This window comes from Leucoraja erinacea, chromosome 7 (assembly GCF_028641065.1).
Source record: "Leucoraja erinacea ecotype New England chromosome 7, Leri_hhj_1, whole genome shotgun sequence".
NCBI lineage: Eukaryota > Metazoa > Chordata > Chondrichthyes > Rajiformes > Rajidae > Leucoraja > Leucoraja erinaceus.
In genome coordinates, this window is record NC_073383.1 from 4379078 (window position 1) to 4396911 (window position 17834).

The following is a 17834-nucleotide window of genomic DNA, read 5'->3' on the forward strand; positions in this document are numbered from 1 at the left end:
GTTTAAGAAGGAACTGCAGATGCTGGAATATCAATGGTAGACAAAAGTGCTGGAGAAACTCAGCGGGTGCAGAGTTTAGAAGGATGAGAGGGTATCTCATTGAAACATATAAGATTGTTAAGGCCTTGGACACGCTAGAGGCAGGAAACATGTTCCCGATGTTGGGAGAGTCCAGAACCAGGGGCCACAGTTTAAGAATAAGGAGTAAGCCATTTAGAACAGAGACGAGGAAACACTTTTTCTCACAGAGAGTTGTGAGTCTGTGGAATTATCTGCCTCAGAGTGCGGTGGAGGCAGGTTCTCTGGATGCTTTCAAGAGAGAGCTAGATAGGGCTCTTAAAAATAGTGTAGTCAGGGGATATGTGGAGAAGGCAGGAACGGGGTACTGATTGGGGATGATCAGACATGATCACATTGTATGGCGATGCTGGCTCGAAGGGCCGAATGGCCTACTCCTGCACCTATTGTCTATTGTCTATTGATTTGAGAAGCCCAGCTATAGGGAAGGTTAAGACTTTATTACTTGGTGTGTTGGAGGCTGAGGGGTGATCTTATAGGGGTGTATAGAATAATTAGGGGAATAGATAGAATGAATGCACAGTCTTTTACCTAGGGTAAGGGTATAAAAAAACAAGAGGATGTATTTAAGCTGAGAGGGGCAAGATTTAATACAAACTTATGGGGCAACTTTTTCCATTCCGAGTGTGGTGAGTATATGGAACAAACTGCTAGAAGAAGTAGTTGAAGTAATTATATTTTAAAAACATCTCGACAGGTACATAGATAGCAAAGGTTTGGAGGGATATGGGCCAAATGCTCGCAAATGGGGAAATAACGTTTACAAAAACGACACAAAGTGCTGGAGGAACTCAGCCGGTTAGGCAGCGTCTTTGGAGATCATGGATTGAGTCTGAAGAAGGGCCCTGACCCGACCCGATCCATGTTCTCCAGTGAGGCTGGAGAAACTGCTGAGGTACACCAGCACTTTGTGCAGTTTTCACAAGTAAATAGGATTAACTTAGATGGTGCATCTTTGCCATAGAGGGAGTGCAGAGACGGTTCACCAGACTGATTCCTGGGATGTCAGGACTGTCTTATGAAGAAAGACTGGATAGACTTGGTTTATACTCTCTCGAATTTAGGAGATTGAGAGGGAATCTTATAGAAACTTACAAAATTCTTAAGTGGTTGGACAGGCTAGATGCAGGAAGATTGTTCCCGATGTTGGGGAAGTCCAGGACAAGGGGTCACAGCTTAAGGATAAGGGGGAAATCCTTTAAAACCGAGATGAGAAGAACTTTTTTCACACAGAGAGTGGTGAGTCTCTGGAACTCTCTGCCGCAGAGGGTAGTCGAGGCCAGTTCATTGGCTATATTTAAGAGGGAGTTAGATGTGGCCCTTGTGGCTAAGGGGATCAGAGGGTATGGAGAGAAGGCAGGTATGGGATACTGAGTTGGATGATCAGCCATGATCATATTGAATGGCGGTGCAGGCTCGAAGGGCCGAATGGCCTACTCCTGCACCTAATTTCTATGTTTCTATGTTCCTATCTTGGCGAGCATGAACGAGTTGGGGTGAAGGGCCTCTTTCCATGCTGTATGGCTCTATATCCCGAACCATCTCCTATCCATGTCCTCCAGAGATGCTGCCTGACCCGCTGGGTTATTCCAGCACTTTGTGGGGTTTTTTAACTGCAGAGGCTATTGAGCTCACTACTGCTCCCCTGTGGAAACAACCTTGAAAAATCATTCTGAAAAAATCTGTCCATTGGCTCCAATCAAGGGACAATCTTACATACTTATTTGCCACTTTCCATTTGATTCTCATTTTCCTGCTTCTAAAAGACATCACAAATACTTTTTGAAATCTATCAAAATGTCAGAATCTATTATATCTGTTGCATTACTCTGACAAAATCTGTAAACAATTCAAAGAATTCAATTCTGATTTTTTAACAATTTTAGTCTTTAGCCTTTAGAGATACAGTGCGGAAACAGGCCCTTCGGCCCACCAAATCCGTGCTGAGCAGCAAGCATCCTGTACGCTAACCTACACACGCTAGGGACAATTTTACAACTTACCAAAGATAATGAACCTGGGACAAACCTATACGTGGCAGGAAACCAGAGCTCCCAGAGAAAACTCATGTGGTCACAGGGAGAATGTACAAACTCCGTATGGACAGCACCCGTAGTCAGGATTCAATTCGGGTCTCTCGCGCTGTAAGCGAGCAACTCTATCGCTGCACCACCGTGCCGCCATTTCATGCTGCTCTCTTTATTTAACATACACTCATAGAAACATAGAAACATAGAAATTAGGTGCAGGAGTAAGCCATTCGGCCCTTCGAGCCTGCACCGCCATTCAATATGATCATGGCTGATCATCCAACTCAGTATCCCGTACCTGCCTTCTCTCCATACCCTCTGATCCCCTTAGCCACAAGGGCCACATCTAACTCCCTCTTAAATATAGCCAATGAACTGGCCTCGACTACCCTCTGTGGCAGAGAGTTCCAGAGATTCACCACTCTCTGTGTGAAAAAAGTTCTCCTCATCTCGGTTTTAAAGGATTTCCCCCTTATCCTTAAGCTGTGACCCCTTGTCCTGGACTTCCCCAACATCGGGAGCAATCTTCCTGCATCTAGCCTGTCCAACCCCTTAAGAATTTTGTAAGTTTCTATAAGATCCCCTCTCAATCTCCTAAATTCTAGAGAGTATAAACCAAGTCTATCCAGTCTTTCTTCATAAGACAGTCCTGACATCCCAGGAATCAGTCTGGTGAACCTTCTCTGCACTCCCTCCATGGCAATAATGTCCTTCCTCAGATTTGGAGACCAAAACTGTACGCAATACTCCAGGTGTGGCCTCACCAAGACCCTGTACAACTGCAGTAGAACCTCATCCAAGCTTTTATTTTTGCAATTATAATGGTACGAATATCTTCCCCATTATTGATGTTAGGCTAAATAGATCTAACTTCACAGATGGCCCCCCTACCCTCTCTTAAACAGTGGTAATGAGCAATAGAAACATAGAGCTACAGAACACAGAAAAATGCCTTTGGGCCTAGCTTCTCCAGGCCGACCAAGTTGGCATTCAGGGCTAGATTCCCATATTCCTCCAAACCTTTCCTATCCATATATCTGTCCAAAGTCATAATTTTGAAAGTCAGAATTGCATCCGGTTCCATAGCTTCCATTGGCAACCCGTTACAAAGATGAACTACCCTATAAATGATAGGTTTCATGGAATCTGAGCCCCCTCTTAAATCTCTCCCATTGAGGAGGCCTATAATACAGTCCCATCAAAGTGACCATTGCCTTCCAGTTAGACAAAAATGCTGGAGAAACTCAGCGGGTGCTGCAGCATCTATGGAGCGGAGGAAATAGGTAACGTTTCGGGCCGAAACCCTTCTTCAGACTGATGTGAGGGTGGGGGAAGAAGAAAGGAAGAGGAGGAGCCAGTGGGCTGAGGGAGAGCTGAGAAGGGGAGGAGAAAGCAAGGACTACCTGAAATTAGAGAAGTCAATGTTCCTACCGCTGGGGTGCAGACTGCCCGAGCGAAATGTGAGGTGCTGCTCCTCCCATTTACGGTGGTCCTCACTCAGGCCATGGTGGAGGCCGAGGACAGAAAGGTCGGATTTGGAATGGGAGGGGGAGTTGAAGTGCTGAGCCACCGCGAGATCAGGTTGGTTATTGCTAGCGGAGGCCTCCCTCATTGCTTTCCAGTTTCTATCTTCTTTCCATAGAGCCTCACTGGATAATCCCCCAAGAATATTCTCTTTAGACAGTGTAGTTATGTCCTCCCTCCTGAAAAACGCCATCCCTTCTGACCCCCCCCCCCCCCCCCCCCTTCTGACCCCCCCCCCCCCCCCCCCCCAACTCCTCCAACCCCTCCCCCTGCCACATGATCTCCTGCCTGCATCTCTATCATATCTATAGCATGTGCCTCTGTCCCCTGGAACATTCAGCAGCATCCACAGTTCTCTCAGCCATGTTAGGGTGCTCTGGAAATTTCATGTCATGTGATAGAAGCAGAATTAGGCCATTCAGCCCATCAAGTTTACTCTGCCATTCAATCAATCTATCCCTCCCTCCTAACCCCATTCTCCTGCCTTCTCCCAGTAACCCCAGACACCCGTACTAATCAAGAATCTATCCACCTCTTGTCGTGGTTTACAAGACTCAAATTAAAGATATAAATGACACAGACACGGAGAATTCTTCAAGAAGACGAGAAGCCTTTAATTTGCACAAATCTGGGCCTGGAAAATTCAGAGATGGTACAGCTCAGCCACTCTCCAAATGTTCACTGATCCATCCTTTCATGCAGCGTTTTATTGTAATTTCAGTTCTTATCTTTGGCTGCTTAGCACGTATGTTTTTACTAACTTTAACCTCGTACTGTCCTTGTCTTTTATCTCCAATTTCTAAGTTATCATAATGTTCTAGACTAAAGCAAAAATAAACTAAGCAATAACACGTTTTTGGGCCTTGACTTCTGAGCACACAAAAAAAGCTGACATCTGCGAGCTTCACTCAATGTTTTAAGCATATTGGTAAGATTTAAGAAGTAACGTGTTTCTTCTATATACATTCTATATAACTTCTATACTCGGCCTTAAAAATATCAATTGACTTGTCTTCCGTAGCCTTCTGTGGCAAAGAATTCCACAGATTCACCATCAGGGGAATCAAGAACCTTGGGTCATATTTGCACCCCATGTTTGCACCCCAGCAGTATGAACATTGACTTCTCTAATTTCAGGTAGTCCTTACTTTCCCCTCACCTTCTCAGCTCCTCCTCAGCCCCACTGGCTCCTCCTCCTCCTTTCTTTCTTCCCCCCCCCCCCCCCCCCCCCCCAACCCCACCACTCTCACACATCAGTCTGAAGAAATGTTTTGGCCCGAAACGTTGCCTATTTCCTTCTCTTCATAGATGCTGCCTCACCCGCTGAGTTTCTCCAGCATTTTTGTCTACCTTGGGTCATATGTTTAGGCTGAGAGTGGAATGATTTAAAAGTAACTTTAGGGGCAGCTTTTTCACACAGAGGGCAGCGGTTAATGAGTGAGCTGCCAGAGGAAATAGTTGGGGCTGGTACAGTAACAGCATTTAAAATATACAGGTGTATTTGGACAGGTACAAGAATATGAAAGGTTGAGAGGGATATCACAGCATCTGAGAGCTGAATCCAGCCAATATCTGTGATGCATCTGAGCAAACATTTCAGGTTCAGCTACAATGACCAACAGAGGCTTTTGGATTTCTAGATTCTCCAATAATCTATTCCTTCATCTCTTGTGGAATGAATGGATTCATGGTACTCTGTTTCTTGTGAGTACAAATGACTCCGCTAAATATGGATCTCCCTTATCCATCAGTTAGTCAAGCATGATTTCCCCTTCATTAATCCATGCTGACTTTGACCAATCCTGCCACTGCCTTCCAAATGCGCTGCTATAACATCTTTAATAATCAACTCAAGCATCTTCTTGATAATTCCCTGTTTTCTCTCTCCCTCCTTTCTTAAAAAAGAGGGTTACATTAGCTACCCTCCAGACCACAGGAACTGATCCAGAGTCTATAGAACATTGTAAAATGATCACCAATGCATCCATGATTTGTAGGGCCACCTCTTTGAGTAAATGTAATGGAAATGTAATCCAGCTCTTTCTTCTAGAGTAGAACACATTGATTTACCAATATTTCAGGCTTCTTGGTGGTCCAGAATGCTATTGTCTATTTCTCTCAGTTTTCTCTTAATATGACACAGACACATGGAAACTGATATTCACATTTTCTATGGTTTATAGAGTATATTTATGATCCTATCTAATCTCATATTCTTTAAGCAATAACGGCAGCATTGTAGACTATCTTTATCACTGGTAAAAGCAGATTTTCCTGAATGCTTGTAATTAATGCCCATTTTATGTGATCTGTTGTGGCTAACTAACACTGTGAATTATTTTTACAGTTTTGCCAGAGGAAGTGAACAAGAGAGATATTGTATTCCTCGTTGACGGCTCAGAGAATGTCGGAAACATAAATGTGCATCTGGTGCACGATTTTATCAGCAATATAATCGAGAGTCTTGATATTGGAACGGACAGGGTAAGGGTGGGCATGGCACAATTCAGTCACAATGCCAAAGCAGAGTTCTACCTTGATACATACTCAACAAAATCGGACATCCTGAATCATATCAAAGGGCTCAGGTTGAAAGGGGGCACGACTCTTAACACTGGCTCAGCCCTGGACTTTGTTTTAAGGAATCTCTTTATCAAGTACACAGGAAGCAGAAAGGAGCAAGGGGTTCCCCAGTTTCTTGTGGTGTTTGCTGGCGGGAGATCGGCGGAAACTGTTAAACCCTATGCGGAGGCTCTCAAGCGAGATGGCATCGCAATTTTTGCAGTTGGAGTAAGGCATGCCGACCCGGCCCAGCTGGAGGAGATTGCATCCGATCCCAGTTTGGTCTTCAGTGTGAAGGAGTTCCATAATTTGGCAAACGTACATGAACGGGTGATGAGCCCATTGTCAACATTGAGTGCCCCAACAGTGGCTATCAGAGAGTCAATCGTCATTAATGAAGAAACATTAATTCCTGGAGAGGAGCGAGTTACCAGTATAGAAGGTACGTAAACTAGGCTTTGCTCTTTGATTATCAGAATCAGAATCAGAAACACACCTTATTCGCCAAGTATGTTTTGCAACATACGAGGAATTTCATTGGTCAGGTCAGTCATACAATTAAAAGTAACAGATCAGTCAAAAACACATTTTAACATAAACATCCACCACAGTGACTCCTACACATTCCTCACTGTGATGGAAGGTGAAATAAAGTTCAAGTCCTTCCCTTAGCTCGTCCTCGGTCGTGGGACTTGAGCCCTGTTGAAGGGACGATCTTGACTCCCGTAGCCGTTGGCCTTCGGGCCCTCCCCGTCGAGGCGATCAGCTCCTGCATCGGGGGGATGTCAGCTCTCCCGTGCCGGGCGATCGAACCTTGCGTTGGGGCAGGTCGAACCTTCCGCGACGTTGGAGCTCCTGACAAGCCTCTCCCGAGACTGCGAGCCCTTGGTGGTAAGTCCACGATGGTCGCAGTGGGAGCGATCCCAGGCAAGGGATCAGCTCCGATGTTAAGTCCACGCCCCCGGTGGGGCTCACGACAGTCCGAGGAAGCTTCCAGCTCCATCGATGGTAGGCTGCAGAGCCTGGAGAATGTGATCCGAAAATTCATCTCCGGGAAGATAAGAGCCTGAAAAAAGTTTCCCCCGATTCCCTCCCCCTCATAAAACAAACCAAAGAACATTAAAACAAAAACTTTTACCAAACTAAAAATAACAAAAAGCGCGAAAAGACGAGCAGACTGCCGGCAGGGGGCCATCAGCACGGTGCCCCTGGTGTCAATTATATATTCCAAGAGCACAGTAGCATTATGGTAGACTGACTCCCCCTGCCCAATCTTTGCACATCCCCAATCCTGGTCTTTCCATTCAACACTTTAATTTCATGTTTCAAGAATCTTGCTGTGTTCTATGACTGTTGGCAGACCGATTTCCCTCTTGGGATAAATAAAGTTCTATCGTATCATATCGTGTCATAGGTTATGCACTTGTATTGAGTTGCATGAATCATTAATCGCGAGACATGGGTTCGATTCCCACCATAGAAGCTGGCAAATTTCAAATAATTATAAATACATTTGGGAAAGATTGAAATAATATCAATAATGGCTACAGTGGAATTGCTGGGATGTAGCAAAATACTTTTTGGTTCATTGATGTCCTTCAGAGAGAGCAATCTGCCATCTTTACCCAGTCTGCAAACGTCCATCGTGGCTGGTTGCCCGGGTGGATAATTAATGCTATTACAGCACTGTGCACATCCTGTTCATGTGCAATATTGACAGGGAATAGTTATTTAATTTTGCAATTAATTAGCAAATTAGCTCAGATAATCATTTCCTATATTAATCAGCATATTTCTACCATGCGTTAATGTACGGATCATTTACAGATTGAACATAGTTGGTAAGTATCAGAGAGAAGGACATAGTTAACTTTCATTTTGAACACATTTGAACAGATTTGCAAATTCTTGATGCAGTTTTAAAGGAAGCCATTTGGTTGCCTTGCCAGTGTGAAAATGTGTAACACTATCAGATGCTGGTGGTATTCTCCTCTATACCTTCCATTTCATTGATTTCAATGTGGGGGAATATATGCCACTGGTAGTGAATAACATCAGCATGGTGACCATCTTTCACCCCTTCGCACTTGATCCCTGTTTACATCCATTCCCTACACACGAGGGGCAATTTACAGGAGCCAATTTACTTACAAACCTGCATATCTTTTGGATGTGGGAGGAAACCGGAGCACCCGGAGGAAACCCATGCGGTCACAGGGAGAACGTGCAAACTCCACACAGATAGCACCCGAGGTCAGGATCAAGCCCGGGACTCTGCAATGTGAGGCAGCAGCTCGACCAGCGCGCTGCTCTACCCTCAGAAGGAAAAAGTTCCCCTGAGGTCCCTCTTAAATCTCTCCCTTTTCACCTTAAGCATATGGTTTCTAGTTTTAAAATCTTCTGGGGAAAAATACTATGAATGTTCACTTTATCCATGCCCCTTATGATCTCATTACGGTGAACAAAGTCACCTCTCAGCCTCCTGCTCTCCAAGGAATAAAGTCCCAGCCTATCCAACCTCCCTATATTTCATGCCTGGGGGCCCTGTGTTCAGATGAATGTATCCATTGGCAGAAAGATATAACCTTTTGAAGAAAAGCCACACATGCTAGCAAACAATATCAAAAAAGTAGTTTTCAAATCTATTATTATATAAAAGTCTGTGGCTGCCACCTGCCATCCGTCCGTCTGGCTGCCGGCTGCCTTTCTTCCTTTTGATTCGCTGCTGCTTCCTATCAGCTTCCAACACACTTCAAAACAAAGTTGCAGACAGAAACACTCTGAACTTTTCACCTCAATGGGATATCACAGCAAGTGCTTCAACAGGAGGGGGAGGGCCAATTGGTATTGCAATTGGAACTGCTGCAGCAGACAGGGGAGGTGAAATTTGAATTTTTTTGTAATCCACTGCTGAGGGAGGCAGGGGAGTGCTGGAATCTTACATTTGGGAACGGGTTCAGTTCCGTTGGAGGAGACGGGTGCATGGTGGAATATTGGGTTGGGGGATCACACCATTGGGAGAGCAGAACCAACGGGTCTGCACTTGGTCTAGTGTTCAATAAAATGCAGCTTGAAATGAAATGCTCTTGAGGCATATCCAGCAATAAAAAAATGCCAAATTACTGACATTCAGTAATTGCTCAGCCACATTTTGCAGAAGAATTGATAAATAATCCATGCTGTATATCAATGAGCCATGCTGAAAATGCTGTATTTCCTTTGTAACATAGCAATATTGTTTGCATTTTCAACAATTGATGCTTGTTCATTTTATATATTTGTTTTCCCATCCTGTAGTCATGCAGAAAGATATTGTTTTCCTAATTGATGGCACCCTTGGAATGGGGAAAGCATTTCCTCTCGTCCGCCAATTTCTTATTAAAGTACTTCAGGAACTTGACATTGGGCCTGACAAAGATCAAGTCGCCGTGGTACAGTACAGCTCCGATGCACAGACTGAATTTGCGTTCAATACTTATACGAGCAAGGCTGAAGTCCTGGCTGCGGCAACACAGATCAGACGTAAAACGGGAAGAGTCCTCAACACTGGAGGAGCACTAGAGTATGTCTCAAGAAATATCTTTCATGCAGCTGCTGGCAGCAGGCAAGATGCCGGAGCTAAGCAAATTCTGGTGCTTATCACTGCTGGGAAGTCCAGGGAAGATGTCGGTCCAGCAGCAGATACTATAAAGCAAGCTCATATTGTGCCCATTGCCATCGGAGCTAAGAATATTGACCCATCGGAGCTGCAGCAGATTGCATATTCCTCTGATTTCCTCATTATATTAAAAACTTTCCACTCTATACCAACATTGCATCAACGATTGATATCAATGCTGAAATCCGTTTAACCTTTTGAAGGTAAGAATTTTTCACAAGCCAAGGCCATTGGTTAATTAATCCTTGTTCATTTTCCTAGTTACATCCTCAAAAAATTCCGGAAGATTAGTCAAGCATGATATCCCCTTCGTAAATCCATGCTGACCCAGACCGATCCTGTTACTGCTATCCAAATGTGCCGTTATTTCATCTTTTCGGATTGACTCCAGCATCTTCCCCACCACCGATGTCAGGCTAAGTGGTCTATAATTCCCTGTTTTCTCTCTCCCACCTTTCTTAAAAGATGGGATAACATTAGCTACCCTCCAATCCACAGGAACTAATCCTGAATCTATAGAACATTGGAAAATGATCACCAATGCGTCCACGATTTCTAGAGCCACTTCCTTAAGTACCCTGGGATGCAGACCATCAGGCCCTGGGGATTCATCAGCCTTCAGTCCCATCAGTCTACCCAACACCATTTCCTGCCTAATGTGGATTGTCTTCAGTTCTTCCGTCAACTCAGATCCTCTGGCCACTAGTACATCGGGAAGTTTGTTTGTGTCTTCCTTAGTGAAGATGGATCCAAAGTACCCGTTCAACTCATCTGCCAATTTCTTGTTCCCCATAATAAATTTACCTTTTTCAGTCTTCAAGGGTCCAACTTTGGTCTTAACTTTTTTTTCCCCTCTTCATATACCTAAAGAAGCTTTTACTATCCTCCTTTATATTCTTAGCTAGCTTACCATGTGCCTCATCTTTTGTCCCCGTATTGTCTTTTTGGTTCTCTCCTGTTGCTCTTTAAACATTACCCAATCGTCTTGCTTCCCGCTCATCTTTGCTACGTTGTACTTCTTCTCTTTTATTTTTATTCTGTCCCTGACTTCCCTTGTCAGCCACGGTCGCCCCTTACTCACCTTAGAATCTTTCTTCCTCTTTGGACTGAACTGATCCTGCACATTCTGTATTATTCCCAGAAATACCTACCATTGTCGATCCACTGTCATCCCTGCTCACGTATTTATCCAGTCAAATTTGGCCAGCTCCTCCCTCATGGCTCCATAGTCCCCTTTATTCAACTGTAACACTGACACCTCCGATTTACCCTTCTCCCTCTCAAATTGTAGATTAAAACTTATCATAATTAGTTACTACTTTCTAATGGCTCCTTAACCTCAAGTTCCCTAATCAAATCCGGTTCATTACATAACACTAAATCCAGAATTGCCTTCTCCCTGGTAGGCTCCAGTATAAGCTGCTCTAAGAATCTATCACGGAGGCACTCCACAAACTCCCTTTCTTGGGGTCCAGTACCAACCTGATTTTCCCAGTCTACCTGCATGTTGAAATCTCCCATAACAACCCTAGCATTACCTTTACCATATAACCAAATAACCATATAACAATTACAGCACGGAAACAGGCCATCTCGGCCCTTCTAGTCTGTGCCGAACACTTACTCTAACCTAGTCCCATCTACCTGCACTCAGACCATAACCCCCCATTCCTTTCCCGTCCATATACCTATCCAATTTATTTTTAAATGATAAAATCGAACCTGCCTCCAGCACTTCCACTGGAAGCTCATTCCACACAGCTACCACTCTCTGAGTAAAGAAGTTCCCCCTCATGTTACCCCTAAACTTTTGTCCCTTAATTCTCAAATCATATCCTCTTGTTTGAATCTTTCCTACTCTCAATGGAAAAAGCTTATCGACGTCAACTCTGTCTATCCCTCTCATAATTTTAAAGACCTCTATCAAGTCCCCCCTTAACCTTCTGCGCTCCATAGAATAAAGCCCTAACTTGTTCAACCTTTCTCTGTAACCTAGGTGCTGTTTATGACGTTAATTTTAACTCTTGATTCTACTTGCATCCTATATCCAGGCTAGTTTGTGGGCCTGTAGATAACTCCCATTAAGGTATTTTTACCCTTACAATTCCTTAGTTCTATCCATACTGACTCCACATCTCCTGTTTCAATGTCACCCCTTGCAAGGGACCGAATTTCATTCCTCACTAATGGAGCTAACCTACCCCCTCTGCCCACCTGTCTGTCTTTTCGATAGAAGGAATACCCTTGAATATTCAGTTCACAGCCCTGGCCCTCGCAGCCATATCTATGTAATTCCCACAACATCATACTTGCCAATTTCTAACTGAGCCTCAAGCTCGTCCACTTTATTTCTTATACTTCGCGCATTCATATACAGCACTTTGACTTTGGTATTCACCTCCCCTCTCACACCAATCACAATTGGCCCTGACCTTACTCTCTCATCCCTTCTCGAACTTTCCTTTCCATTAATTCGCGAGTCTTTTGTAACTTTTCCTGTACTCAATTTCCCTTCAAGTCCTTTATACTCCCAATTTGTCAATCCCTCCTCCCCCACCATTTAGTTTAAACCCACATGTGTAGGTTTAACCCACAACATTGTGCTAATGCCGAGAAGTGTGTTCAGCTCTGGCTGAACAACTAATTTTGTTTGTGGACTCAATAAGAAGAAGTCAGAAGAACAGCCCTCAACCACTTACCCTTGGGTTCTATGGCCAATCTAATTTTAATTATAATCTATCATGTTTTTGTCGATCCCATTTGATTTTAGATTCTGGATCAGCCTTTTTTACATGCCTTACTAAAGGGACTTTTTTGAATGCCTGTGTGTTGTTTTATGTTTGTGATGAGTTACCCACATCAATCAGTTTTATCACCTCCTCAAAAAAGTCATGATCTCCCCTGCATAAAGCCATGCTAACTATTCCTAATAAGAGCATGCTATTCTAGATGCCAGTAAATTATATCCTTAATCTTTCCCCATACCACTCTTCACTGAAAGCTGTTAGTGTCCACATTTTTCTGAATAGATAGCAATAGATCAAATAAGCAATCCTATCCATACCCAAAGAACTGTGATCAAATACTTGCTCTCATTCAAATGCTACACTGTTTTAGTGATTATGTTTTAAGCTCCTATCCATGGCTGCCCGAGCACTGGAATAAGTTTAACAGACTTCCCCTTTTCTTAAGAGGGCCTCAAGGAATCTTAAGTATTTGATTCTGCTTAAATCATAATCCATTGCCAACTTCAAAGAAAAAAAACTATCAGTGAACCAAAAATTGAACGAGCATAAAACACATATAAATGAACTAAATGCAATTGTGTAAATTCAGCTGATGGCAATGGGAAGATATGTAACAAAGGAGATTCTTACAGACTTTGATGAAGATGATTGTTATAGACTCTTGCTGAAGCTCTTCTGGTAGATTCATCCTCCCTAACTGCACCAGTTACCATATCTCAATGTTCATTTTCCAGGATTCCACTTAACTGTCTCCTTCCCAAATACAACTTTATCCCATGTTAATTACTTCTGGACAAATTGTGTACCTTTACTCAGGAATTCAATCCAATCCTATTCTATTCTATTCTATTCTATTCTATTCTATTCTATTCTATTTATTCCATTCTATTCTATTCTATTCTAGTACAATATTTTTTGTGTAACAGGTGATCAAAGCAGTGTTGGATATATCCTTCAAAAAGGAATTGGAATCTAGTAAATTGGACTAGATTATGTTGGCAAAAATCTAGTATGCGCTTTGTGGGCCAAATGGCCATCATAATATTGTATCATCTACCTCCTCATTCAGAATTTCAATACAGAATTTTCACCTTGACAATGGTGGGTATATGGAACGAGTTCCCAGAGAATGTAGTTGAGGCAGAGGCAACAACGGAGTTTAATAGATGTTTATAGGAAGAAACTGCAGATGTTGGTTTAAACCAAGGATAGACACAAAAGGCTGGCGAGACAGAGGGATAGAGAACAAATGAATGAAAGATGTGCGAAAAGGTATCGATGATAAAGGAAACAGGCCATTGTTCATTGTGGGCAAGGTAAAAATGAGTTACATACAATGAGACTCCACAAGACAGCTTTGAAGCTGGTACCCATGACTTGGGTTGTGGAGGGATGGAGAGAGAGGGGATGCATGTGTTACTATATTCATACTGTCTATATTTCTTGTTTATCTTTTCCCCTGATTCTTAGTCTGAATAAGGGTCTCGATGCAAAACCTCACCTATTCCTTTTCTCCGGCAATGCTGTCTGACCCGCTGAGCTACTCCAGCTTTTGGTGTCTATCTATCATTTCAAAGATATTTAAACCAGTGTATGGATAGGGAAGATTTAGGGGGAGATAGACCACATGGATAAATGGGACTTGCTTAGATGGGGCATTTTTTCTCACATGGATGAGTTGGGCCACATGATGTATGACACTATGATTTTATGACTTTAACAGTGGAATTCTAGTCAAATTATTACAGCATAGTGTACCTTGTTGCCTCTCTGCATGGCTGGCCAGTAGTGCATAGTGTTTAAGTTATTAGGCTGGCATTAGAATTTGGGACCATTGATCCAGAGACAAGTTAAAATCCCATTCATAGTTTCTCGGGATTTAGATTTCACAGGTTCACGTTCACAAGTTATAGGAGATGAATTAGGCCATTCGGCCCTTCGAGTCTACTCCGCCATTGAATCATGGCTGATCTCTGCCTCCTAATCCCATTTTCCTGTCTTCTCCCCTTAACCCTTGAACCCATTCTAATCCAGAAATTGTCTATCTCTGCCTTAGAAATATCCACTGATGGCCTCCACAGTCCTCTGTGGCAGTGAGTTCCACAGATTAACTACCCTCTGACTAAAGATGTTCCTCCTCAACCTCCTTTCTAAAAGAACGCCCTTTAATTCTCAGGCTAGGTATGACCTTTAGTCGTAGACTCTCCCACCAGAGGAAACATCCTTTCCACATCCACTCTATCTAAGCCTTTCATTATTCTGTAAGTTTCAATGAGGTCCCCCCTCAACCTTCTAAACTCCAGTGAGTAGAGGCCCAGTGCTGTCAAACACTCATCATTTTAAGTAACTAAATAAACCTAGAATTAAAGGAACAATTAATCATTGCAACGCTAACCATCAAACAACTGGATTATTAATAAGAAGCTATCTGCGTCATTAATAACCCTTAGAGTAGCAAATTAGCTGTCCACTAACAGTTTAGCCTCCATGTGACTCTAGACCCACCAAAGTTCAGTTTGGTGATAGAGCGTGGAAACAGGCCCGTCGGCCCATCGAGTCCGCACCGACCAGCGATCCCCGCACATTAACACTACCCTACACACACTAGGAACAATTTACATGTGTACCAAACCAATGAACCCACAAACCTGTAGGCCTTTGGAGTGTGGGAGGAAACCGGAGATCTCGGAGAAAACCTACGCTGTCACGGGGAGAACGTACAAACTCCGTACAGACAGCACCTGTAGACAGGATCGAACCAGGATCTCCGGCGCTGCAAGCGCTATAAGGCAGCAGCACAACCGCTGCGCCACCGTGCCACTCATATTCTGGGACAATTAGGGATATGTAATAAATGCTGGCATTTCCCTGTAAAATTTTCATCCCTAGAATAACCCCAATGAATCAATGAATATTGGCCAAATGTTCAACATTGACAGATAACCATTTTGCTTAAAAATTGTACGATTATTGTTGACTGTATTTACATCACAAGGCTGAGCTGCTTTCACCTGGTGTAATGTTTAAATATATAGATCACAGGGTGTGTGGGAAGGAACCACAGATGCAGGTTTAAATCGAAGATAGACAAAAAAACACTGGAGTAACTCAGCGGGAAGAGGCAGCATCTCTGGAGCGAAGGAATGGGTGATGTTTCAGGTCGAGACTCTTCTTCAAACTGGATAGTTAGTGGTGAATAGCGATAATGAATAATTAAAGCCCTGTCTCATGGTGCAAGTTCATTCCAAGAGCTCTCCCGAGTTAAAAATAAATCAAACTCGTGGTAAGCATGGAGAATGAACGTAGCGGGTACGTCGGAGCTTGGGGATGTCTCTTAGCGGCTCGTAACGCTAACGACACGTACTCGGGAAGACTCGCTAACGGCAGGTAAGCTCGGGAAGACTCATGAAGGTTTTTCAACACGTTGAAAAATGTCCATGAGTGCCCCGAGTACCGACGAGTGGCCATTACCGCAAATCTCCGAGTTCGAATCAGGGCAAACTCGGGAGAGCTCTTGGAATTAACTCGTACTGTGGGACAGGGCTTGTGTTAGTGTCTTTACTACCTCAGAGCCAAAGTATGGAACACTCCAGATAGACTGGATTAATTCTGCTCTTATTTAATTCTGGACTTGAATCCAAATTGACCAATGCAGAGATACAGCGTGTAAACAGGTCCTTCATCCCACCAAGTCCACACCGACCAACAATCCACGCACATTAACACTATCCTACACTAGGGACAGTTTATACATTCATACCAAGCCAATTAACCTACAACCCTCTACGTCTTTAGAGTGTGGGAGGAATCCGAAGTTCTCGGAAAAAGCCCACACAAACTCTGTACATACAGCCAGGATCGGACCCGAGTCTCTGGTGCTGTACGCACTTGTAAGGCAGCAGCTCTACTGCAGCGTCACCGTGCCGCCCCTTTAAGCTATACTTTCTTAGTGGCAGGTTTTAAGAGATATCAATAACAGAAATCATTATTCTTGGAATAAGACAACTGTTCATCCTGATAAATACAATACAAATACGGGAAATGCTGACAGTGTTCAACCAGTTAGGCAGTATCTGTGGAAAGATAAATTATGTTAACGTTTCAAGTCAATAATTTTTTGCTCAGTATACGTTTAGTTAACTGGCCTCCACAAATTAATAACTGATGATGATCTGCATGCATGGGAACTATGTATTAATTCCCCGCAGTTCTGATGGAACGTCATTGACATGAAAAGTCAGAGTAACTCAGTGGGTCAGGCAGCATCTCTGGAGAGAAGGAATAGGTGACGTTTCGGGTTGAGACCCTCCTTCACAGTTGATTTGTGAAACATGATTTGTTATGAAGGGAAGGTAGCGAAGTAAGTGTTTATTCTTTTGTTCCCCACAGATCACATTACTGAATAACCCAACAGAGTGTCCTGCATCTGAATTATTATATCACATCATCCAAGTTCCCTTCTCCACATTAAGCTGCAAAACAACAGCAAAAAAATGCTTGAATGAATCACTTCACTGAACAACACGAAAACCAGCCATCCTTGGAAGCCACAAGTTTGACAATAATATCCTGCATATGACAGTGATCTCAGTTTTCCGTCGTAAACTCTATCTGAACATCTGGCTCATTTTATAAAATTATTTGCAATTTATAGTCAACAGAATTACCTGGTGTAAAGAATATGGGCACAGTGTAAGGAAGCAGGCACTGATATTCAACACGTTTGATTACTTTATCTGAAATAAAAACAGAGAATGTTGTGAATATTCAGCAGATCAGGCAGCATCTGTAGAAAGAGAAACAGTGTTAACACTCTGCTGGTCTGCAAAGGGCCTTGGACTGAAATGTTAATGCAGATACTGTGCATTTCTGTTTGGTCCATCGCAAGAAGGACGTGGAGGCTTTGGAGAGGGTGCGGAGGAGGTTTTTCAGTGGTTACCATGATCGGAGGGTACGAGCTAGGAGATGTTGGACAAGCATGGATTATTTTCTCTGGAGTATCCGAAGCGAAGGGGGGTATATATATGATAGAAGCCTATAAAATTATGAGAGTCAAAGATAGGGTAGAGAGTCAGGACCTTTTTTCTCAGGGTGGAAATGTCAAAGATTAATGAGCGTAGTTTTATGTTGCGAAGAAGAAAGTTTAAGGAAGATGTGGAAGAAGTTTTATTTGACACAGGCTGATAGGTGTCGGAAATGGTTGGTGATGGTGGTAGATACACTAGTGGTGTTCAC

At 43.3% G+C, this 17834-nt stretch overlaps 1 protein-coding gene across 1 annotated transcript in view; it reads left to right on the forward strand.

Annotated features, from left to right (window-relative positions):
* Positions 1 to 17619, forward strand: part of col6a3 (collagen, type VI, alpha 3) — a 246465-nt gene extending 228846 nt beyond the window's left edge. The window contains exons 23-25 of the mRNA XM_055637667.1: positions 5980 to 6636; positions 9492 to 10055; positions 16989 to 17619. Of these exons, the coding sequence (XP_055493642.1) occupies positions 5980 to 6636; positions 9492 to 10045 (1211 nt within the window). The 3' untranslated portion in view covers positions 10046 to 10055; positions 16989 to 17619. The remainder of the gene's footprint in view (positions 1 to 5979; positions 6637 to 9491; positions 10056 to 16988) is intronic.
* Positions 17620 to 17834: the final 215 nt, after the last annotated feature.